General features: G+C 46.7%; 1 protein-coding gene across 2 annotated transcripts in view; it reads left to right on the top strand.

Moving 5' to 3' along the window:
* Nucleotides 1-24075, top strand: part of DMXL2 (Dmx like 2) — a 2078996-nt gene that overhangs the window by 120035 nt on the left and 1934886 nt on the right. For both annotated transcript variants that reach the window (XM_086958287.1, XM_086958289.1), the window contains exons 5-7: nt 2075-2228; nt 4176-4242; nt 6265-6434. In XM_086958287.1, the coding sequence (XP_086814413.1) occupies nt 2075-2228; nt 4176-4242; nt 6265-6434 (391 nt within the window). The remainder of the gene's footprint in view (nt 1-2074; nt 2229-4175; nt 4243-6264; nt 6435-24075) is intronic.

The following is a 24075-nucleotide window of genomic DNA, read 5'->3' on the forward strand; positions in this document are numbered from 1 at the left end:
GATCGATTCAATAGTATTTCGCTTGGAAATGAGCCAGTCTAGCGTGGCACCTTTTGAGTGAGTGGGTTCCGAGATAGCTTGGATCAGGGAGTGGTCAGCAAGGAAGGTTTTAAGGGCATTGACCTGCTTATCCAGTTTGTTCTCCCAGTGGAGATTGAAATCACCCAGGAAAATGTAATTCAAGTGAGGGGACGAGTTTGCCGTGATTTCCATAAGTTGTTCTATGAAAGTTATGTTTTGACCAGGAGGATGGTAGAATATATGTAATTTGAGGGAGTGGTTGCTAGGTGAATTCAGAGATCCCAAGATATTCACAGTAGTCCAGGGATTCGGAGTGAAATTTTGAAATGGTGAGGTCAGAACGATGTATGCAGGCTAAGCCTCCGCCTATTTTGTGAGGTCTGTCTAGTCTAATGATGTTGAAGTCTGGGGGGGACCAGAAGGTCAAGGCACGGAGAGGATGATTCCTTGAGCCTTGTTTCAGTGAGGGTAATTATGTCCATTTTCATGCTAAGGATGAGGTCGGGAATATCAGAAGCGGGTTTATGGGCTGAACAGCAATTTAGTAGAAGGTAGGAAATCTGGTTTAGGGATTCTTTAGACTAGGCTCCTGGTTATCTTGGATTGGGGTTATAGAGTGAAGATTATTCCGGTTTATTGCTCTATGGCTAGGATGTGAGGTTCTGCAAGGGTTGATGGACACTAGGTGGATAACGTATTCCTCTTTGTCTAAGACCTGGTCGGACGAAGATTCGTACAGCCGTAACAGAGTTTGCAACTCCTGGTCCGTAATGGAATTGGAGTTACTGCGAGTGCGCAAGTATCGATTGTCTAGAGGCAGGGGGATAGTTTTTGTCACATTGTCAGCTGTCTTTAGCGAGTTTTGAAGATACTTCAGTTTAGTAAGCGCTTTATCCGCAAGTTGTAAGATGGTTTTGATTTCAAGGATAACGTTTTGAAGGTTTCTAGATGTGCAGTAAGAGGTCTTGAGACAGTCTTGCAATTGCATTGCAACGTCCTCTGGTTTGGACAGTTCTCATGCTATTCAAATCCAGAAATATTTATTTTAAACCATCTGCATTGAGATTTTGTATTATTCAATACAGTGAACAGGGCAAACTGTACAACAATTATGGCAGAGTACCAGCATTGTGCAATTCAGACCTTTATCCATGCACACATAAATATGATATCTGTATAATGCTTGCGGCATGAATAAGATAACCGAGCCAAACTATGAGTTGTGTTATGACCTAAAGGATCTGGGGTGCGCTTTTACAATACAAACTTTGCCAGCAGTCCTAATAGTGGTGTGGGGTGGTCAGACTGGGGGGTGGGAGGGAATTGGGGGGGGCAGTTAGTGTACACAGCACGAACGGTACCCTATCTTGTGACCATATGGCAGAGAGAGGCAGTCATAAGCGGGCAGAAGGGGAAAAGGGTAAAGAGGTTGATATGGAGGGAATATTCTCAGGGGCTCCAATTTATCAGTATCTACTTAGGCAGGTGTTGTGATGCGTCTAGTTAGTCCGAGGTGGTACTGTGGGAGTCCAAACTGATTTCCTTTCACTTATGACTTTTCATAGGATTCCAAACAAACATACAACTTCCCCTATTGTCAAAATTCTGCATCAAAATGGTTCAAACACATTTCTTTACACTGGCTCCTGGTCATTCTTCATCTCAGAGGTACATCAGTTTCCAATATTCCAGAGTCCAGACTAGTGTAACTTGTTGATTTTGGTTACGGATTTTCTTCAAAATGCCCATAACCTTGCATATCTGATTTTCTGACATGTGTGATCACTTCCCCAGGTTGTAATATAATAGGTTTAATCATGACAAATCTTTAACTTGGAGGCACAGTTCTTTAAGGTCTCCAATGTATTAACCCTTTTATTTATTGTTGATGATTTGAATGATTGATTAATGGTGATGATTCACCTGTTTAAATATTGTAATGGTTATGTGTTTTCCATTAAGTACTGCTCAATCAATGGATACTCCACGTGTTGAATTGCCCACTATACTCTTGCAGTTATCTAGTTGTAATTATTCCTTACTATGCTGACAGGCAACCAGCTATTGACAGCAACTGATTGTTTACAACTTTGGGCTCCTCCAACAAGTGATATTCCTGAAGAAGACGAGGAAGATATTGGGTCAGAAGGAAGACCTGATAGATTCCATCAAGTTTTAAATGACTGGACCTGCATCTGGCAATGCAAGTAAGTTCCATTTTTTTCAGAGGCAATAGTGGTGAATACGAGAACAGAAGCAGGAGGAAGTAGACTCATTAGGTGCTAGGGGTGCGAATAACCCCAAGGTGTTTCCTAATACCAGCATTCCGGATTGACCTCCTTGCAACTTTGGCCTGATACATCCAAAATATTCACTTTAATAAAAAGGGAAATTTAAGGAGTGGGCAACTGTAAATTGAAGCACTTGTGGCTGCCTAACAGCGGTTTCAGGCTTGCTTGAACATGTTAAGGGTTCTATCATGTGCTAATAAGATAGTGATTGTGTCCCTAAGGAGATAGGTCTATATACGTGGTTGAGGCTAGACCTTATTTAAATATAAAATACACAAAAATGCCTAAACCACACTTACTTCAAGCGAAAGCCTTTCAAGGGATGGAAAAATATTTATTCAATCCAAACTTGGCAACTTTAATTATTGCCAATTATTTTGTACTTCATCAACACTACTAATGCTTTAAACAATAGAAAAAAACACACTGTACATTGAAATATTTTACACTTTTGTACATAGGGAACTAAACAATATTTAAACAATTCTACCAACATCAAACATCATACAAAGAAATAAATACATTACACAAAAACATAAATACATACATAAACAATCAATGAATGAGAAAATCTAGTGCATGGGGAATATTGTCAAATAAATGACAGTAATTCAATATTCACTGGACTCATGAGTCCTAGTTGTCTTCCAAAAAAACTGCCGACTCGTTTCAAGGCCAGGACGAATGTCCCTGGTCTCTCATCAGGGCTTTTAATCTTTGTATCAGGCTCTTTTGTAGGGAGGAGGGGGTGTGCTGGTCAGTTCTGTGGCACCGAGGGATTCAATCGTAGTGTTTTGGGCAATCTTCAGTTTGCCGTCTAGCGGCTAAATATCGGGGAAAGTGTACCCATCAACCAGTTTCCTTGTTAATGCTTCGTTTGCCCGTAAATTCGGTAATTCCTCCGCACACACGCACCTTCTCTACACGCACTTTCTCTGCACTGGAATACTTAGAATTCCAATCAAACGGGCAAACGAAGAACTGACCAGCACACCCCCTCCTCCCTACAAAAGAGCCTGATACAAAGATTAAAAGCCCTGATGAGAGACCAGGGACATTCGTCCTGGACTTGAAACGCGTCAGCAGTTTTTTTGGTGGAATACAATTGAATTAGTAAAGACAACTAGGACTCATGAGTCCAGTGAATATTGAACTACTGTCATTTATTTGACAATATTCCTCATGCACTAGATTTTTCTCATTCATTGATTGTTTATGTATGTATTTGTGTTTTTGGTGTAATGTATTTATTTCTTTGTATGATGTTTGATGTTGGTACAATTGTTTAAATATTGTTTAGTTCTCTATGTACAAAAGTGTAAAATATTTCAATGTACAGTGTGTTTTTTGTTGTTGTTTAAAGCATAAGTAGTTTTTGATGAAGTACAAAATAATTGGCAATAAATAAAGTTGCCAGGTTTGGATTGAATAAATATTTTTCCATCCCTTGAAAGTCTTTCGCTTGAAGTAAGTGTGGTTTAGGCATTTTTGTGTATTTTATATTTAAATAAGATAGTGATTGGCACGGAGGCGACATATCTATATTGATTGCAGAACTCCACAGTGTTGTACTTTTAATTTTCAAATCCTCCTGAGCAATTGCTCTATATACAAACGGTATTGTGATACCAGAGCTGCACTATACTGAAAATGTACTCAATAGTAAAAATTTCAACAAAAAGTATTCCCCCCCCCCCCCCCCAAAAAAAAATGGTCATGAGAAGTTACATTTCTCGAATCCCCCTTAAAACAGCTTAGTCTTTCTTGAACTCGGAGGTTGTAAGATACGATTTGGGAGACCAGTTTTGTTACTACAAAATCAATGTCTATAAGCTCATGAAAAACTGTATGGTTTTCACACAGGACTGCTGTTTCGGTTCATTTGATAGAATGGTCCCCTGATGGTGAATACTTTGCAACAGCTGGAAAGGTAAGACTAGAAGCCTACCCAAATCAAGTGTTTGTTTCATGTGACCTCTGTAACTAAGGAATTCACATTTTAATGTTATACTTGCTGTAAAGTGCATCAAAAATAAACAGTACAGTTAGTAGTTCTTCCCTAATTGGGAAGAATAATTGCAGCACACTAGTTCTGTTAATTTATTTTGTTTGGAGTTTTTAATGGATCTCTTTAGGTTTTTAGACCTTGATTTGTCCTAAATCACTGTTTAAAATTGCTTTTAATTCTACAAATGGCATGATTTTTAGGGCATTATATTTCTTGGTTCACCATGAAGACTTGTGTAGAGACTACGTTTATAAAGTCACAAAATTGTTATTTAAACAACTTAAAACAATAAACGTTTTTAACATAGCTCCTAATTTGAATGCAGTATTGAAATACAATTTTTTTGCATAATTGCAGCTGTTTGCTCCACTAGCAGTTTCAAGCTCTACTTAGAAACCTGTAGTTTTTCAAGTATTTCTGCTATTCTGAAATATAATATGAACTTTGTTTTAGTCTGACACAAAGGGTTGCCGTCTAAATGTAAATGACCATAATTACGTCTAAAATCTGGTAATAAAACTTTGCCTGCTTGATTCAGGCGTCACGCATCCAGCCCAGGCTGTGGTCCTTTACAATCTGTGGAGAAGCACTGTGTTGCTTCCCGGTGTCACAGCCCCACCATGGCTATCCTTTAGCTCTCCATATGTCATAGATTAATTCATGAAAGAGCTACACAAATATTAAGACCTAACCTTTCACCTTCTCACTTACACTGGCTGCCTCTCCAGACCCTACTGCATCTTCTATTAATGAGTTAACAGCAACATGTCATGCTAACATGTACTAAAAATCTTAGGTGGCCATTGCACCCGAAAAAGGCATTCCATTCCTATACCTGAAATTAAAGTACAAATTGGAAAAACCATAAAACAAACCTAAAGTTATGGACAGAGGATAAGGAATCGCATCCAGTTTTAATATTTCAAAGATAATCTATTCATAAATTTCGTTTCGAAGCACCTCATCCGTCACAAGTACGGATTTTCTCAGCTCATGTGTCTCTAACCATCTCCTAGGCTGAGCCATTAAGAATAATTCTCTCCCTGCTGCTTGCGTATTGTATTCATTACTTTCAACGTATCTAGTACAAAACTAAGCAGATAGGCTATTTCTAGAGAATGTTTCAAAATAGATATTGGATTGCATGTTTTTTGTCTTCAGTTCTGCTGAAGGTTACAGGGCCGCCTGGGCTAGGACCTCATTTTATCATACCTAAATTACGCCCTGCTCCTTTCACCAGTCTCGTTTCCCCAGCTGTCAAATGCAAAGCCCATAACATATTTTCACTGAGCATTTTGGTGGTTCTCTGCGATCTCGTAAAATAAATATTGTGCTTCTCTAGATCTCTCAATACTCTACTCTGAAACAAATGTTTGATAAACACCCATATTTCTAATGTTATTTACAGAGTGTAATTTCACATCCTTCCAAAATGTTATTTTGTTCAGAAGTTGTTTTACTAATCTGTCTTTTGAATCAGATTTGAAAAGTGCTTTTTGACCATTCAGGATTGCCATTCGGCATATTATGTGACACATGCACACGATTTTACCATGTTATATTTTCCCGAGGTCCGTTCTTGACGTTACAACAACATATAAAGGAGGCAAAATCTTGTAGAATATTTAACCTCCGAATTTCATTAATTCATAAGCAATTATCTCTCTGAAACCCCTAGATTCGTTTGTCAGGGCAAAATGAGATGCTGTTTTCGGTGTCATTTATAGTATTCAACAAGAATAGTGCCTACACTAAAGCAGTTAGGACCAACCATGTACGTAGAAACTCAAACAAGCCTGTGAATAATTGGATCGTATTTACTTTTTGTTATGGTTTGATGGAATCTGCCTTACTTGATTGTTGATTGGTTCATTTTTATTACATTAATGAGTAATATGCCTAAAACCTTTTTTATATCTTGAGTATTTTTATTTCTCTTTCTAGGATGATTGCCTCTTAAAAGTGTGGTATCCTCTCACCAGTTGGAAGTCTGCTATTCTGACCCAGGAAATTCAAGAAAAGAAAACTTCACCTTCGTTCTCCTTTGTTTACTTGGCCCATCCTCGAGCTGTAACAGGATTTTCATGGCGCAATATGAGCAAATGTATGCCCAGGTCAGAAACCCCTTTGTGTCTTTCATCTTATGACCTCATAGCATCCACCATTGATTACCATCCTTGGAACTGGCGATAAGCAATGGTTAAGAACTCTTCTTGAGGGCCAGGTTTTGGGTTGCAATATGTTTGACTAAAATGAATAGGTGCAATCTAAAAAGTTAACAGCAGCTTTCTTTGAAAGGTTAAAGGTGTTTTTGAGGTGACTGTTGAAGAAAAACTGTTAAAAACTACTTTGTGTTTATTAGTATTACATGCTAAATATGTATTCCTTTACATTGCCTACTTAACTTAAATTTGCTGAGCACCATGTTAACTTACGGTCAATGCATATTCCTTTTAAAACATGCTGGGCGTGTTTTTTTTATTTTTATTCCTTAGCCTTTCATCTTACCTGTGAATGCCTATTTGGGATCACTTCCTTTCCTTTTGATAACATAACATGATTTATAATATTACATAAAGGAAATTTGTTGCAATTTCTTACGCAGTAAATTTTTCAGGCCGTCAAAGCCTAACTACTTTAGACCGTAATCACTGAGCACCATGGCACAATCTCTTCACAATAAGAGCTGTGCTGAATGAGATGAAATAAGACTTTTTCTCATGTGCCAGTTGTGTCCATTGTTGCTTAGGCACCTACTACTCGAGTCTGGTAAGATGATTGGCATCAGTTAGTGGCTTCCAATGCTTTCTTCTTCTACCTGCCTAGTAGCAGCATCCATATTGGTACGAAGGTGAAATGTGTAGTGCAAGCTGTTTCGAGGTGCCAAGGAAAGGTTGGTCCTTTTTCATTCAACTGTATACAACAAAGAGCTGAAGGGGGTAAAGAACAGGTCGCCCCCCACTCACGAAATTATAAACAACAATGGACCTGTTCAAAAGGTGGATACATAGCTCAGTGCCCCCTCCAAACATGTACTGTCACCCAACTTTGTGTGACAGACCAGTGGTTATCCTTATGCCGTCTGATCAAGAGGGACCTGGATCACCAGATAGTTATTTAAATTGGTTGAGTCTGTGAGTTCTGTCTCCCGTGGTATATCCCACCCTCTGGTGTAAAATAACCAAGCAAGAAGGAGAAAAGCTGAAATGGGGTTATCCGTGCCTCCCGGGGGTAAAAATGGAATAGGGTAGATGTCCATTAAACATACATGATACGCGCCCATATGAATTCCTCGTTGAGGCCTCCTTGAGAGTAGGTCCCCTACTTCTTCCCCTGAAAGAGCTATATGTGGGGTAACCGCCCAGGTTTGCATGCACGGCAAAGAATACTGACTGGCCATGCTTTTCCCCATCTTTACCCATACAGTTATGGGACCTTAAGGTATTACAAAACGGTTGGTATTATCTAAATAAAATGATTTATAAAATACCTTTGATGGACAAACATAGGTATTAAGCAGATTGAGTGGGATCACTCCTCTGCAAAGTTCACCTGCCATATTTTATGAATAGATGAACTAAGGACACCGACATTAGAACTCTAAGTTCAGAAGTATGAATCTTTAATTCGGAAGTATGAACTCTGAATTCTAAAATTGTATACCTGGGCTTACTCGTGGTTATTGATAATGATGATACACTTGATAAGTCTAGGTCCTGTACACTAAGGTGGATTACATTTCACGGCACACATTCAGGAGACTAATAATCAGGAATAGTCATCAAAACACATCTACTATGACTATATTGACTTACGGTACACCCACATCGTACATGTAATTTCACTGATGGCTCCCTGTTAAAAACACTTGTACAATATGGTGCCCACTCATGCCCTTCATTCTGGTATAAGAGCTGGGTTAGAAGAGGGACGGAAGGCACATGGGCCGACGTGGTGCGCTATGCTTTGAAAATCGGCATCGCCCACCGACTACGTGAGGTGCTGAGCTAATGCCGGACACCCGCGCTGTCAAGGTAAGCGGTTACTAGACGGGCAAGGGAACGGGTGGAAATATGTACTCTGTGAGAAGTTGGCCTTGTATATGATGTCCACTATTCTAGTGGGCACCTTGCACCAGTCCAATCGACCCTTATTGATGGTAGGTTATAAAGTCAACCTCCTAGAAAGCGATCCTAGTGGTAGGTGTGGAGAGCAGCCTTCAGGCTAATGCTTGGAGACGAGTTAAGCAAGTTGTTTTACCATTTATAATCTCTTGAGTACCAAATGAAAGCACACCACACAAGGTATATATCAAATATATATGTATTTATTCTAAACACAACCCCTCTTCACTCTTTATGAGGTCAGAGGTAAAAGTACAATACAAGGAACTTAATTAGCATACGATAATTTGCACAGTATACGTTTTGCCCAAGGGCCTCACAAACCATATACTAAAATAGTGGTATAAGAAGCACGTGAGAGTTAGAAAGCAGGCCCTGGGGCCTGTGTAATAGCTGGGGCTTCTAGGAACAACCAAAGGTTAGGATGTAGGAGGCCCACGGGAGACACGTGTAGTGTCTAAGCACAGCCGCGGGTTACCATTGACTTTCTATGGGAAACAAACAAGTTACAAAGTTACAGTTTAAGGGTACTTCTACGTGAACTACGATGGAACCCTTTTAGACTAGGACACTTCGAGAGTCAAGACCCACGGGAGCACCGGAATAGTCGTGTTACCTCACCCAGGGAAGCCGGGTGCATAGGTGTCTTTTCGTGTCGGGTTTCGTTGTCGATTCCAATGGAGAGCTGCGAAGAAGTGCTGCAGGGTACCAGAGGAAAAGTGTCTCGGTGGATCCAAGGGTGGATCGGAGATGTGAAGAACTTGAAAGCAGAGAAGATAGAGTCTGGGCCACTAGCCAGTGACCAGGGTGGCGATAGGAAGATGCCACCAGATGTCGGGTGATTTCAGGTGAAAAGTTGAAGCTTGTCTCTTCAGCCACGGGGACCAGGAGGTGTCGACGATGACCAGGAGCTGGATTCGAGCTGTCCCACGAAAGATCTAGTTGACTGTGGTGTCGGTATCGGGATTGGACCCAACAAGCCCTGGCAAACGCAATCCACGCAGGATCTCGAGATTGGCTTCGGTGCAGACCAGGAAGGTCTGAGGAACTTCTCCTTTGCAGGGAAGTTGGAGCAACCCTCTAGGAACCGCGAAGACGCGTCGAGCTGAAATGCACAAAGTGGGCCCACTGGACACTCGTGGAGTGTGGGCCTCTGAGCTTCCGTGCAAAAGGTGCTCGGGCTAGGGCTTCAAGCACCCTAATGCACAACTTCGGGATACCTCAGGAAGTCGACGCAGGTAGCAAAATGCAGTATGTTCAGGAGTTCTGGTCCCACGTCTCTCGTGTTCGCCACAGGTCTCAGCTTTGCTGGGAGCGCAGGTCAGCGTCAGATGTCTGGAAGTCCGTGTCCTGTGTCGCAGATTCTTCAGGATCCGGCAGGAGCCTCGAAAATGTAGACCAGCAAAGATGCTGTTGGTGCCTGTTTGGACGTCACTCCTTGACCACAAGGGAGATGTCTTCCGTCTTCCAGTCAAAATGGAATGTTGAAGGCCCAGGATATATGTTGCAGAGTTTCGTCCAGTGTAATCTAAAGTCCTAGGGACTGAGGTTCTATACTTATAGTAAGTTTAGGGGTTGTACTAACTCTAAGGTCCCTCCTATGGGTGGACCTGGGGAGGGGGTGGTTACACCCCCTTCCCCTTTGTCTAGTTTCGCGCCAGAGCTGGGGCCGAGTGCCCATGCAACCGGTTTGAACAGGGAAATGCATGGAGCACCTTGTGTACCCCAGGCAGTGTCTGGAAAGCATTCACTGAATGCAGCCCTCCCTGCCCCAATACACTAAAGCCTGTCTGGGGAGGTGCCAGCACCTCCCTGGACAAGAAACCTATTGTCCAGGCCTCCCCTGCCGGAGTTTCGTCCAGCAGCAGGAGGGCAGACTCGTGTCTGTGGCAGCAGCATCCATTTTGTGATGCTGGGGCTGTGTTTAACTTTAACCTGGTTTAACAGTGCCTACATGTCTTCTCCCTCTAGAACGGTGGAATGCTACCCCCGCCGCCAGAACTGGCGAGGGAGGGGGTAGCATTCCAGAGTGTTTGACACCTTACGCGACATGTTTTGATAAAGCCAAACCAAAGTTAGCATTAACCGCTAGGATTATAATGCACTTAAGAGTATATGGTATGGCTTTATGATAGAAGAGCTATAAGGAGATGGTTCCGAAAGCTGCAGAGGGGCTCAGCTCATGCTAGGGCACCCTCTCACACAAAACCAAGCACTCTACCTCCAGGATTGTCGAGGTCTGCATAGGAGTGGCTTATAAGTTAATATGTGTCTATATAGGTATATAGATATACTATATCTAAGTAAGGGGTGATTACACCACCTTACCCAGGCTGTAAGAACAGACATGTGGTGTCAGTTTGGAAGGCTAACCAGGGGTGGCAGAATACATACAGCAGCCCCTGATGGGCCTAGGGTGCACCTATGCCCTGGGTACCTATGGTACACTATACAGGGGCTCACAAGGGTGACCCAGTAACCAATCTGGTATGTACCTAAAGTACATGGTATCGATTTAGAGAGAGAACAGCTAGGATGTGGGCTTGATTAGCAGGACCACAGCCATACTAAAAAAGTGGGTTTAACCATAGGAAGCAAACCCTACTCTTCTCCACTCTACTCAAGCCCCGGCACTCTTCTTAAGCCCCGTTTTTTTTATATATCTATAAAAAATAAAAAAAGACGTTTATAGAAAGGGAAGTTACTGTTGGATCCTCTGTGGCAGCGGCTGGGTTGCATCGGCGAAATGATACGAAACACAGGGTAAAGAACTGGACATAAAGTAGTGTTAGGTGCACTCCATGGGTAGTGGGTAGGGCTGAATGGGTACATAGATGTTATTGCCCCATTGAGTACTGGCACGCCCACACGGTGCCCGGAGCCTGTATTTACAGATACAGGAACGAATCACTAGTTCTTTTAAAATACATGAGTACAACATGATGCTGGCGTTTAATCCTTTTCCTGATTCCTTCACAGACTGACGTTCTGCAGTACATGTGACAGCCAGTGTGACTGTGGACCCACACACACACTGATAAAGGGGGTTACAGGTATGCCCATGAAGGGCAACAGCCCGGTAAATATGTTGATGAAATCTAGGTGGTTCCCTCTTGTATGAAATTCTACATTTTAATTGGTGCAAACAGATGATTGGTTGTATTGTGTTGGTTCGAGGCATGTGGGCTGCTGAATTCATATCTGAGCATAGATCGCCGCCTAGTGTTGGGTCCGGATGATTGCACATTGTTGTCCTGGAAGAGTCTTCGAGGTATCACGAGATAGGTGGCTCCTCCCCTGGACTACAGTGCGCATGGGCATCGCCTCCATCCCCAGATTGTTTTTTTCCGCCATTGGGTTCGGATGTGTTTCGGTTCCCTCTGTCGGAATCGATAGTTGTAAACTTTTCTGACTCGAGACCAAAAGGTCTTTAGGCTGAGCGTCGGTATCGTTTCGTTCGGGGTTTTGTTTGTTTTCAGCTCCGAACTCTTGCTACCCATCCGCGTGCTCTCGGCGCGGACGGGCCTACTCGACGCTCCAGACACGGAACGGACTCCATTCAAAAGGTGCCCGGTGTGCACCTCCAAGTATTCACACCTCGATGTGCACCCTGTGTGAACAAATGTTTGTCACCGGACCATGATGAGGCCAGGTGCATGGCCTGCTCGAAGTTCCGGTGCAAGAAGACTCTCAAGATTCGTCGGGCCGCTAGACTCCAGGCCAAGCTAGCGGCAACATCGGCGCCCCCCCCGGACGACATCTTCGAAGAATCTGTTGAAGACGACGATGTCATGCAGGTTTCGGACTCTGGCCCCGCGTCTGAAGGTGATGCCTATGACGCGGGAGACGAAGACTTTGACGAAGCCGGCGACGAGGTAGGGGACGACGATGGGGCAATTGCCACCGTGGGGGACAGCTCGGAGGAAGAGCGTCCCCAGACTGACTCAGGGGTCAATCCCCTTCATGTGGCCCAGGTCGAGGGATCGCCTTCGGGCCTTACCCAAGACCTCGTTACTAGTCCAGCAGCCCCGCCTCCGGGCCCGGTCACGGACATTTCTAAGGCGCCACTCCCGTTAACGAAAACGAAAGTGAAGCCATTGGGATCCACTCCTCCGGTTTCGAAACCGAAAGTGAAGGCTGCGCTGGTGCAGAAGGCTCTGGAGGCGTCGACTTCCAAAAAATTCAAAATGGCCGACCTGAAGAGCCGTGCCAAAATGGCCGACCCGAGGGCCTCTGGGTCGACGCCGAAGACGAAGCCGACCGACGCGGCTGCGTCGGCGCCGAAGATGGTAGAGGTCGATGACCCGAAGAAAGCTTCGAAGAAGCGTCCGGGCGATTCCACGGCTCCGCCCGTCGGGGACAAGGACCGTGAAGTGTCGGCTCCGAAGACGATGCCTCTCACCGACCCGTCTCCCGGCTCGGGGAGATCGATCGAGCCGGTCAAGCCCTCCACGGCCTTGACGAAGAAGGTCGCGGAGTCCATGCAACGGATTCGGAAGGACGCTGTGGTTCCCGAACCGGGGGATGTGGTGCCGAAGCACTCATCAAAGCCCACACAGGTGCAAACGCCTATCCGCTTCACTCTGCCGCCGAAGTCGGCGCCGAAGGCTTTCGCTCCGAAGCACGGGACAGGTGTGCCCTCGAAGCAAGTGTTGACGCCCGAAGCGGCGCTGGTAGTGTCGAAGCCTCGGCTCCTGCCGCTTGCAGAGGAAGAGCGTTGAGAGGTCATCATCGACGCCAATACCGGAAAACTGTCTCTCCTCAAAAGGAAAATCACCGCGGAGCCGGTGTTGGAACATTTTCGGATTCCTCTCAAGAATAAAAAGGACTCTGCGGGTACTTCGGCCCCGATCGAGCCTGCCTCTCCACAAGCTTTAGGCCATTCGCCAACGCGTTCCAACGCAGGGGATGGTGACGATGAGGAGGCCGAGTACAACTATCCGGCGTACTCAGATCCGGAGGAGGAACATGAGCCCTGGTCTGCCGGCGGCGACCCGGACGACCCGCAGTCGGGTCAGGAACCGCAGCTCTTTGCTGCGAAGACCTCACCGACGGAGGACTCGGCAGCCTTCAACTCTTTGATTGAGCGAGCTGCAGCTAACCATGATGTCGAGCTGCACTCAGGTCCTGTGGATGTGGATTTTTTGTTTGACACTTTCTCAGTGGCTGAAAAGTCAATCAAGACATTGCCAATGCTCAAGGGAGTGCTAAAGCACGCGACTGAGGTCTTCAAAGAGCCCAACCGGGCGCGTGTCATCAATCCTCGCATTAACAAAAAATATAAGGCAGCGCCCTCGGATCCAACATACATCAAGGGACACTTGCCACTGGACTCGTTGGTGGTATCCAACGCACGCAAGAGGGCGAACTCGCAGACCACTGGTGACGCTCCTCCCCCAGACAAAGAGCCTAAAATATTTGAGGCCTCAGGGAAACGGATTGCTGCACAGGCATCTAATATTTGGCGAATCTCAAACACGCAGGCCCTACTTGCACGCTACGATAGGGCTCATTATGACACCCTAGAAACACTGCTGCAACACTTGCCTGACCAGTACAAGGAGGCAGGGGAAATGTTAATTCAGGAAGGAAAGCTCATCACAAACGCTTCCATCAAATGTGCGCTGGACGTGGCTGACACAGCCTCCAGGGCAATCAACACTAGTGTGTTGCTGAGAAGACATGCATGGCTTAGGATATCAGGTTTCAAACCGGATATACAAACAACCATCCTGAACCAAACAGTTAATCCTGACCACCTGTTCGGCCCTGAGGTGGATGCGACACTGGAAAAAATGAAGAAAGACACAGACACTGCTAAGTCTATGGGGGCCCTCCAGTCTCAGCAGTTTCGGGGTGGTTCCTTTCGCCGCTCCAATACCAGAGGCCCCTCAAGGGGTCAGGCATCGCAGTCCACACAGTATTATAAAAGTAATACCCAAACCTCATACACCAACAAGGGTAGAGGTGGCTACAGAGGCAACAACATCAAAGGCAGGGGACGTGGAAACAACAGCTCCAGGTCCACCGCCGCCAACAAGCAGTGACGCCTTGCCACTGCCCCCCGACCACGCAACACCGGTCGGGGGGAGACTCCAGCAATTCCTGCCCGCGTGGAAATCCATCACCACGGACAGGTGGGTCAAGTCTCTTATCCGGTACGGTTACTGTCTGGAACTTACTTCCACTCCACCAAACATACCTCCAAGAAGCCGTCCTATGTCCGGCGAGCACTTGCACTTGTTGCAGCAGGAAGTTCAGGTCATGCTGCAAAAAGGGGCAATAGAGCTCGTCCCACTGCAAGAAAGGGGTACAGGAGTTTACTCTCTGTACTTTCTAATCCCCAAAAAGGACGGATCCCTACGGCCCATCCTGGACCGCAGGCCCCATAACCGGTACATTCTCTCGGAGCACTTCCATATGCTCACGTTGCAGCAGGTACTCCCTCTGCTTCAACAGGGGGACTTCCTGGCTACGTTGGATCTAAAAGATGCATACTTTCATATCCCCCTGCATCCTTCCCACAGGAAGTAACTCAGATTCACGATTCAAGACCAGCACTACCAGTTCAGGGTTCTGCCGTTCGGGGTCACCACAGCGCCAAGGGTCTTTACGAAGTGCCTGGCGACTGTGGCGGCGCACCTACGACGCCAGAACGTCCACGTCTACCCTTACCTGGACGACTGGCTCATTCAGGCAAAAACAGAACAACAGTGCGCCGACCACGTGTCCCGCACCATTCATCTCCTGCACGATCTGGGATTCTCTCGGAACTACCCGAAATCCCATCTCCAGCCCGCCCATGTACGGCAGTATCTGGGCGCGACAATAAACACTCTGGCAGCCACTGCGCAGCCAAATTCAGTGAGAATCGCCAGTATCCAAACGCTGATCCAACGATTCAGACCTCAGCACTCGCTTCCAGCGAAGGTGTTCATGCAGTTGATAGGCATGATGGCCTCCTGCATCTCCGTCGTCCCGCACGCGAGACTACATATGCGTCCGCTTCAGGAGTGCCTAGCACGTCAGTGGACTCAGGCTCATGGGCAACTGACAGACCTAGTGTTGGTGAGCGGTCGGGCATACAACTCTCTGCATTGGTGGAATCCACAAAACCTTTGCAAGGGCCGACCATTCCAGGAGCCTGTGCCACAGATTATCCTGACGACGGACGCTTCTCTCCAGGGATGGGGAGCGCATGTACTCCACTACACTGTGCAGGGACTATGGACACTACAGCAAAGGAAGATGCACATCAATGTGTTGGAACTGATGGCAATCTTCATGGCCTTGAAGGCGTTCAAAGTACATCTGTGCAACAAGGTCGTGTTGATCCGGACGGACAACATGACAGCCATGTACTACATTCAGAAGCAGGGAGGCACACACTCTCCGCAGCTGTCTCATCTGGCTCAGAGCATGTGGAAGTGGGCCATTCAGAGGAACATCTTCCTCATGGCAGAGCATCTCCCGGGCAAGGACAATCAGATGGCGGACCTGCTCAGCAGGCACAGCCACCAGATGCACGAGTGGGAGATACATCCATCAGTACTCCAACCGTACTTCCAAAGGTGGGGTCATCAGAGATAGACCTGTTCGCCACAAAGGAGAACGCAAAATGCCAAAGCTTCGCCGCCAGGTTCCCACACCCGCAATCACAGGGCAATGCGATGTGGATGAACTGGTCAGGCAGATTTGCGTACGCTTTTCCCCCAGCACCTCTGATCCCGCTGGTGGCACGCAAGCTCAGGCAGCACTCGATGACTCTCATCCTGGTTGCTCCAACGTGGGCTCGCCAACCGTGGTACACCACGTTTCTGGAACTCTCCGTGGTACCGCATCAAAGGCTTCATCTCACTCCCAGCCTTCTGACGCAGAGCCATGGCGACATTCAGCACCCAGATCCGCAACAGCTCAACCTTGCGATCTGGCTCCTGAAGTCCTAGAGTTTGGCTACCTCAATCTTCCACCCGATTGCATGAACATCATTCGGGAGGCAAGGAAGCCCACTACTAGAGCTTGTTATGCGGCTAAATGGAAGAGGTTTGTCATTTACTGTGTTAACCACGATATTGACCCGCTAGATGCTTCCATTCAAAACATCATTTGTTACCTGTTCCACCTGTATCAATGCAATTTGGCGTACTCTTCCATCCGCATTCACCTGTCTGCTGTGGCAGCATACCTCCAGAACAGACAACACCTGTCACTTTTTAAGGTCCCTGCTATCAAGGCTTTTCTGGAAGGACTCAAGAGAGTCATTCCACCAAGGACCTCACCAGCTCCAGAATGGAACCTCAATGTGGTTCTTACAAGACTGATGGGTCCTCCCTTTGAGCCACTGCACTCTTGTGAGCTTCAGTTTCTGACTTGGATGGTTGCTTTCTTAGTAGCAATTACATCGCTACGGAGGGTTAGCGAGTTGCAGGCGCTCACCATCCAAGAACCTTTCTTCCAAGTACATGCTAACAGGGTTGTGCTCCGCACTAACCCTAAATTCTTACCCAAGGTTGTATCTCAATTCCATATGAACCAGACAATTGAGTTGCCGGTGTTTTTCCAAAACCCAGAGACGCTGGCGGAGCGGATGCTCCACACCCTTGACGTTAAAAGAGCCTTGATGTACTACGTGGACAGGACAAAAGATTTTCGCAAAACCAAGCAGCTTTTCGTTGCTTTTGCCACACACCACAAGGGAAACGCTATCTCCAAAGCTGGGATCGCTAGGTGGATCGTGAAATGCATTCAAATCTGTTACGCTAAAGCTAAACGCACTCTCACTATCCCACCAAGAGCCCACTCCACCAGGAAGTTGGGGGCCTCTACGGCTTTCCTAGGTAACATTCCCTTAGAAGATATTTGTAGAGCAGCCACATGGTCTACCACACATACTTTCACTAAACATTACTGTGTAGACGTGCACTCCAAACAGCAGGCAGCTGTTGGTCAGGCTGTTCTCAAAACACTTTTTCAGACTGCTGCAGCTGGCACGGGCGGCCGCCGCTAATGGAGGGACTGCTATGTATTCTATGCACAGATATGAATTCAGCAGCCCACATGCCTCGAACTGCAAATGCTACTTACCAGTATGCATCTGTTCTTGGCATGTAGGGCTGCTGACATTCATATCGCCCACCCTCCTCCCCGGCGCCTGTAGCAGCTGCAGTACTCATATATGTATATGCTCATAGCATGGTCATCACTCACATACTTCACTCCATCTCTGCCAATGGCTAAAAACAATCTGGGGATGGAGGCGATGCCCATGCGCACTGTAGTCCAGGGCAGGAGCCACCTATCTCGTGATACCTCGAAGACTCTTCCAGGACAACAATGTGCAATCATCCGGACCCAACACTAGGCGGCGATCTATGCTCAGATATGAATGTCAGCAGCCCTACATGCCAAGAACAGATGCATACTGGTAAGTAGCATTTGCATTTCTGTCTCCCCCAGGTACATAAAATATAAAAATAGACAACTTGTGGTACAGTGTGGAAAATTAACCCTTGCCCTGATGAAATTGCCGCAAGTTCGCCCAGGCAATGAAACATGTCGGTTTTTAAGTGAACAGACACACAGCACAGACTAAAGTAACATAGCCAGTGGTGTTTAGCTCGGTTTTAGAGTAGGAATGGCGGTGTTTCAGCCTACATCCCGCTATTCCCTACAGGGTTGACACTGTTGCATGCTCGGACAAATTTCCTGGTGCACTGACAGTACACAATACCACACCTGGCACTTTGTTTTGTGTCTGTTCCTTTTTTTTCTTTATCACAATTTGTGTTCAGGGCTGGCAGTTGCTGATGATGAGAAACTGAGGACGCAGGCGAGTAACATCTGCAGACTCCCATGGTGTTACTCCCGTGAGGCACTGCTAACCCCATCTCACCTTTTCTCCTTCTTGCTTGGTTAATTACACCAGAGGGTGGTATATACCACGGGAGACAGAACTCAACCCATTTTAATAAAACAAACAAAGTAACCGCCATAAAAGCATTTGCAGTGAGGCCCACTGCTTCGAGAAAGAAACAAGAGGTCCGATTTCAAGCCATTATCTGCCCATTTCCATTTTTTATGAAGACAAAAGCTTGCCCCAAGCCTATTAAAAAGAATCTGCATTGTCCTGAATGGAAAAGGTTATAAACAACAATGGACCTGTTCAAAATGTGGATGCATAGCTCAGTGACCCCTCCAAACTTGTACAGTCAACCAACTTTGTGTGACAGACCATTGGTTATCCTTATGCAGTCTGATCAAGGGGGACCTGGATTTTACATATGAAAGTTTAGAATTCATTAAAGGCACAGAGGTAAGTACAGTACAACCTTTTTCATTGGATTTAACTACAGCTTTGTGGGCAAAATCCTTACATGATGTTTTAATTAAAACTACATGTCACTTTAAGCACTTTAAATCAACGTTGTTAATTTCCTTCATCTGAACAGCCACATTAGCTTCTTGTGTTGCAGTATTACTGCCTCGTGCCATTAATGAACCATGTCCGATTTTATCCTACTTCTGTTTGTCGCCTACAAGAAATAATCAGGATCATGTTATCTCCTACTTTAGTAGATTTTTGAGCAACAAAACAACATTATTAATACAATCACGATGGGCAAGTACCATGCCTGTAAGAAATTGGGTTACTGGTTGGGCGGGGTTGGTGGGGGGGGGCAGTTTAGAACACTACTCGAGCAGCAACCATAATCCTTGTCGGGGTGAAGTTACAAGCAAACTCAAAATTAACATGTGCTTAACCCACTGCTAGCTTGGCACAGGCAGTCCGGCTTAACTTCAAAGCAATGCCTAAGGTATTTATGCATTATTAAAACCAGTAATAAAGTGAAAAACATACGCAAGAGAAATCCCACACCAACATAGAATTATAGAGTAAGATTTTTTAAATAATTTAAGATCAAAAGGAAAAAACTCCAATCAGTAGAACCAGAGATATGCAAATTTAAAGAATTAAGTGAAAATAGTGCCCAAAAACACAAAGTGTCAACTGTGGTTATCTGGTCATGATGGACCGGTACAAAGTCACAAGGTCAGGCTAACCGGGATGGAGCGTCGGCCGGCTACAGGAACCATGGTAGGCCAGCTGAACTGAGTACTTTAAATCCTGGTCAGAAAGTGATGCAAAGTCCTGCACTGGGAATGCGTTGCACAACAGAGGTCCTTGCACGGAGATGCGTCTTGCATCGATGGATCTGAATGAGCTGCGGTCGAGATGCAAGGTCCATGTGTAGAGATGCGTCACTCGGTGCTGGTTCTGAGGAACTGCAGTGGCGATGCAAGGTCCTTGTGTGGAGATACATCTGGCAGTGGCAGTTCTGAGAAGCTAAGGTATGCGAAGTCCTTCATGGAGGTGCGTCTCAGAATTGCAGTTCTGCAGGGCAGTGGGCCTCGGTGGGAAGTTCTGTGTCAGGGACATGTCATGCAGCAGTTCTTATGCAGAGTCTTGTAAGACAATGCACCGGTTCTGCTGGTACCCTTGATGGGCTGGCAGAGCACCTTTAGGCCCGCTTCCAAGGGTCCAGTATTGGGGTTGCACTATTTGGGAGGACAGGACGCACAGCTGGTAGACTTCAGGTGCTGAATTCAAGGTTGTTGGAGCCTGTTCTGTCCCGAAGGCTCTGATCAGGAGGCCAGCCAACAAGCCGTTTGAGACACACTCTTGGTTCTGGGTTCCAAAGGCAAGCCCAGTCCTTCTCTCTCAGGAAGGAGGGCAGCAGGGCAGCACAGCAGGGTAGCAGAGTGGCAGTCTTTTTGTAGCAAAGCAACACAGCAGTGCTTCTTATGAGTCGACCGCAAGTTCAGATGTGTACTGAAGAGTTGGGGTCTGAGATCCACTATTTATACCTGGTGCCCTCTTTGAATTAGTAGAAGTTTCTAAAACTGTCCACCCCCTGAGGCCTCTCTGTTAAGTCAGATTGGCTCATCCTGCTAACGTCTATCTTTCCTTTGTCTCAACGTCTGACCAGTTGCTAGTTACAACAAAGGTGACCCAGGATACAGACTGTAGCCAACAAATGTTAAAGGAGAAGAAAATACTAACTTTCTAAAGGGTAATTTTCAGAATTTTTACTTAAAATCCGATCTTGGCATTATAGAGGGGTTTAAATTACAATTCTTTAGACTCCAAACATGACCTTCCTACCTGCTCCCAATCAAGTTAGCACTCCTTAAATGTAATATGGTAACTCTTTGTTATCTTATGGGAGAGGCAGGCCTTACAGTAGTGAAAAACTATTTTAGAGTTTTTCACTACCCGCACATATAAAACTTAAAAGTACATGTCCTACTATTTTAATGCACTGCGCCCTGCCCCTGGCTGGTTAGGGCCTAAAGTAGGGGTGACTTATATGCATTAAAAACAAAGGTTTAGGTCTGGCAAAAGATTGTATTTATCAGGTCGAAAAGGCAGTTTAAAACTGCACACACAGGCTGCAAATTGCAGCCATGAGACATGTTTAAAGGGCTACTGAAGTGGGTGGAATAACCAGTGCTGCAGGCCTACTGGTAGCATTTAAATTACAGACCATGGGTACACGTGGGTCGACTTTACTAAGGACTTTCAAGTAAATTGAATGTGCCAATTGGGTATGAGCCAATGTTACTTTGTTTCAGGGAGAGAGCACAAGACTTTTAGCACTGGTTAGAAGTAGCAAAGTGTGTAGTTCTAGAACCAGCAAAAACAAGGCCAGCAAAAGCAGCAGGAGTAAAGGCAAAAGGTTATGGGAAAATCACAGCAACAATTTTGGGTCCAGCAATACTAAAATATCAATATTACGAGTAGCAGTTTATGGTGTTGCATCCATTAAGGTCTTAATGTTTGAGTAAGTAGCAGTATATCACATAACAGTTGTTTCTAGAAGAGGGTCAGAGTAGCAAATCCATGTCAATAGACAATATGCTCCTTGAGGCTTGGTGAAGAGTGTCAGAAAGGCAATCCAGATAAATGTGTTTTTTGCCACTAACTGTAGTATATGCTGTGGGCCATCTACCTAAGAGGGGCACAGAGTCGAGTATTCCTGCAGCCCTATTGCATCCGTTGAGAGCAGCCCAAGATTGATTTTAGTTAGTACAGCTTTCTGCCCTCTGTGGTGTTAGGAATATTTTTACAAACAACTTCATCAAATCCGATTTCAGATGTGCTGCAAAAAGTAATAAACAAGCATGTTCTCATCAAATACAATTTCATAGCGCTATTTGTACCATAGCAGGTACTCACTGTCTTCCTTAGTTCTATGGTGATTTCAAAGGTTCTGGTTTTCGTTGGAAGGAAGTTCAGAAACTTAGCTGCTTGAATAAAGCATGTTATCCTACCTAAGCTAGTTCTGGTGCCTTGCTCAACTGTGAATATAGTTGTCAGTCTTGGCAGGGTTGTGCAATATCTGATGGTTGCTGTGGGCTTTATGAGGTACCATCATTCTAGCAGTTGCTCTGGAAAGTCCACCCAGAGCAGTCTTCATTTGTTTCACCTTACCTGTGTGATGGTATCATGTATTGATTAATCTGAAAGAAACACGTTCGTGTTAGATTCCGCACCTTAGAATATCCCCAGGCACCAGTCCGGATCCGAGAAGTTTTCGTCAGCAGTACCCTGGTGCCATTAGGGATGCCCGGTTTCAAGCCGTGTGAAGCCTGTCACCGACTGATGTTGGTTACCGACCCCCACAGCCGGTGTCTCTACTGTTTGGGGGCCGACCACAATGACCAGTCGTGCCCTGACTGCCGGGCCTTGACGTTGAAGGCTAGGCGGGAGCGTTCCCGTAAGCTCCTCAAGCTCCGGCAGTTTGCTCCGTGCCGCTCGTGGTCCCTGTCGAGGAAGTCGAGGGACCAATCGCGGAGCCACAGTCATCATCGATCGTATGGATCCAAGTCCTCGCACTTGGGTAAGTCTTGGCAAACAGTAGTCTAAGAAGCATAGTCTACCTTCGACTTCCCCTCGTTGGTTGCGTGACTCGGCCGAGGGTTCGGGTGGCTCCGCCCACGCGGCTCCGGCAGAGCCCGCGCAGTCGCACCCAGCCCCACACCCTCCAGTCCCTGGGCTCAATGAGACTCCGGAGCAGATCAGAGACTTCCTCGTGGCCATGAGGACTCTCTTTCCGCCATCGAGACTCGCCGGCGAGCCTTTGGGCCCCACGGGTCTGACTGGTGGTCCTAGCCTTGTGTTGCCGGTGGCTTCGGTCCCGGCGCCGCAGGACCCCGTGGGATCCAGGCCTGGATCCCGGTTGACCTCAGTTGACCTTACGACTCCTCTGTTGGCGCCAAACCCCTCGGTGCCACCTCCTGTGCCGTCCTCTGACGACGCTTCAGCCCCGGCCCGGGCTCGGCTTCTGAGCGGCGCCGCTCTGCGCCGACTCAGACTTGTGAGCTTTTCACCTATGCCCCGGCTCCGCCATTTTTGCCTGTTTATCAGGACACAGATGAAGGGGAGGACTGGGAGGGGTCTGAGGACCCTCTGGCACAGCAGTGCCAGTTAAGTCAGGACTGGGCAGATGAGCTAGGGAAGGCCAGTGGTCTAGACACTTCGTCTAACACTGGTTTTCTCTCTCCTCCTTCCGTGGCTACGGAGGAGGGAGCAACTTGTGCTGTGCAAGGCGGCCAGGGCTCTGGGCCTTGAGTACTCTGCAGCGGCTGTGAGGACTAACCTCCTCACTGAGGTGCTTTAGCCACCAGTAAGCTCTTCGGAGCCTCTGCTACAGTTTAATGAGGCACTCACTGATGTTCTGATGGGCACTTGGTCCAAGCCCACCACAGTTCTTCCTGTGGATTGGAACGTGGCCCGGCACCACTGCCCAGCTCCGGGCGACCCCTGCTTTCTGTCCACCTTCCCCACCCCTGAGAGCCTGGCTATCCAGGCCTCCATATCCCAAACCGCATTCTCTACTGCACCCCCGGCCTGAGAATCCAAAAGGCTGGAACAGTTTGGCAAGAAACTGTTTTCCTCTGTCAGTCTAGGGTTGCAGTCCATTAATACTGCATGCCTTTTTGGCCGTTACACCCACTCTCTGTGGGATACGGTGGCGGACGTGCTGCTCCAGTGTCCGGTGGATGCCAAGACACGGCTCGCCCAGGCTCTTGCTTAGGGGCGGGATGCAGCACGGTACTTCATTAGATGTGGACAAGTCACCACAGACTCGCTGGGCAGAACGATTGCAACAACGGTGGCGATTCGTCGTCACGCCTGGCTGAGGTTCACCAATTTTTCAGGGGATGTCCAGAGCACCCTCATGGACATGTCGTTTTATGGCTATCGCCTCTTTGGCGACAAGGCAGATAGCGCGCTGGAGCGCTTAAGGACTCCAGGGCTACGGCAAAGTCCTTGGGCTTGTCGGCCCAGCACCAGCAAACTTTTGCTTTTCGCTCCTTTCTTGGCCACAAAAGGGGCGCCCCCACACGTTCGTCCTGCCACAGGCCGCACTACCAACCTCAACGCGGTCGCGAACTTGCATTAAGCCGTGGCGGAGCAGGGGGTCAGAGAGCCGGTCAGTCCACATCCGCTCCCACAGCATCTGCCTCAAAGCTTTCCTAGTCGAGCTTTCAGGCCCATTCCACGCCAGTGGGAAGCAGAGTTCGCCATCACTAGACTCTTAACCTTTTTTTTTCTTATAAATAATTA

The sequence above is a fragment of the Lissotriton vulgaris genome, chromosome 2_1 (assembly GCF_964263255.1).
Source record: "Lissotriton vulgaris chromosome 2_1, aLisVul1.2, whole genome shotgun sequence".
Lineage (NCBI taxonomy): Eukaryota > Metazoa > Chordata > Amphibia > Caudata > Salamandridae > Lissotriton > Lissotriton vulgaris.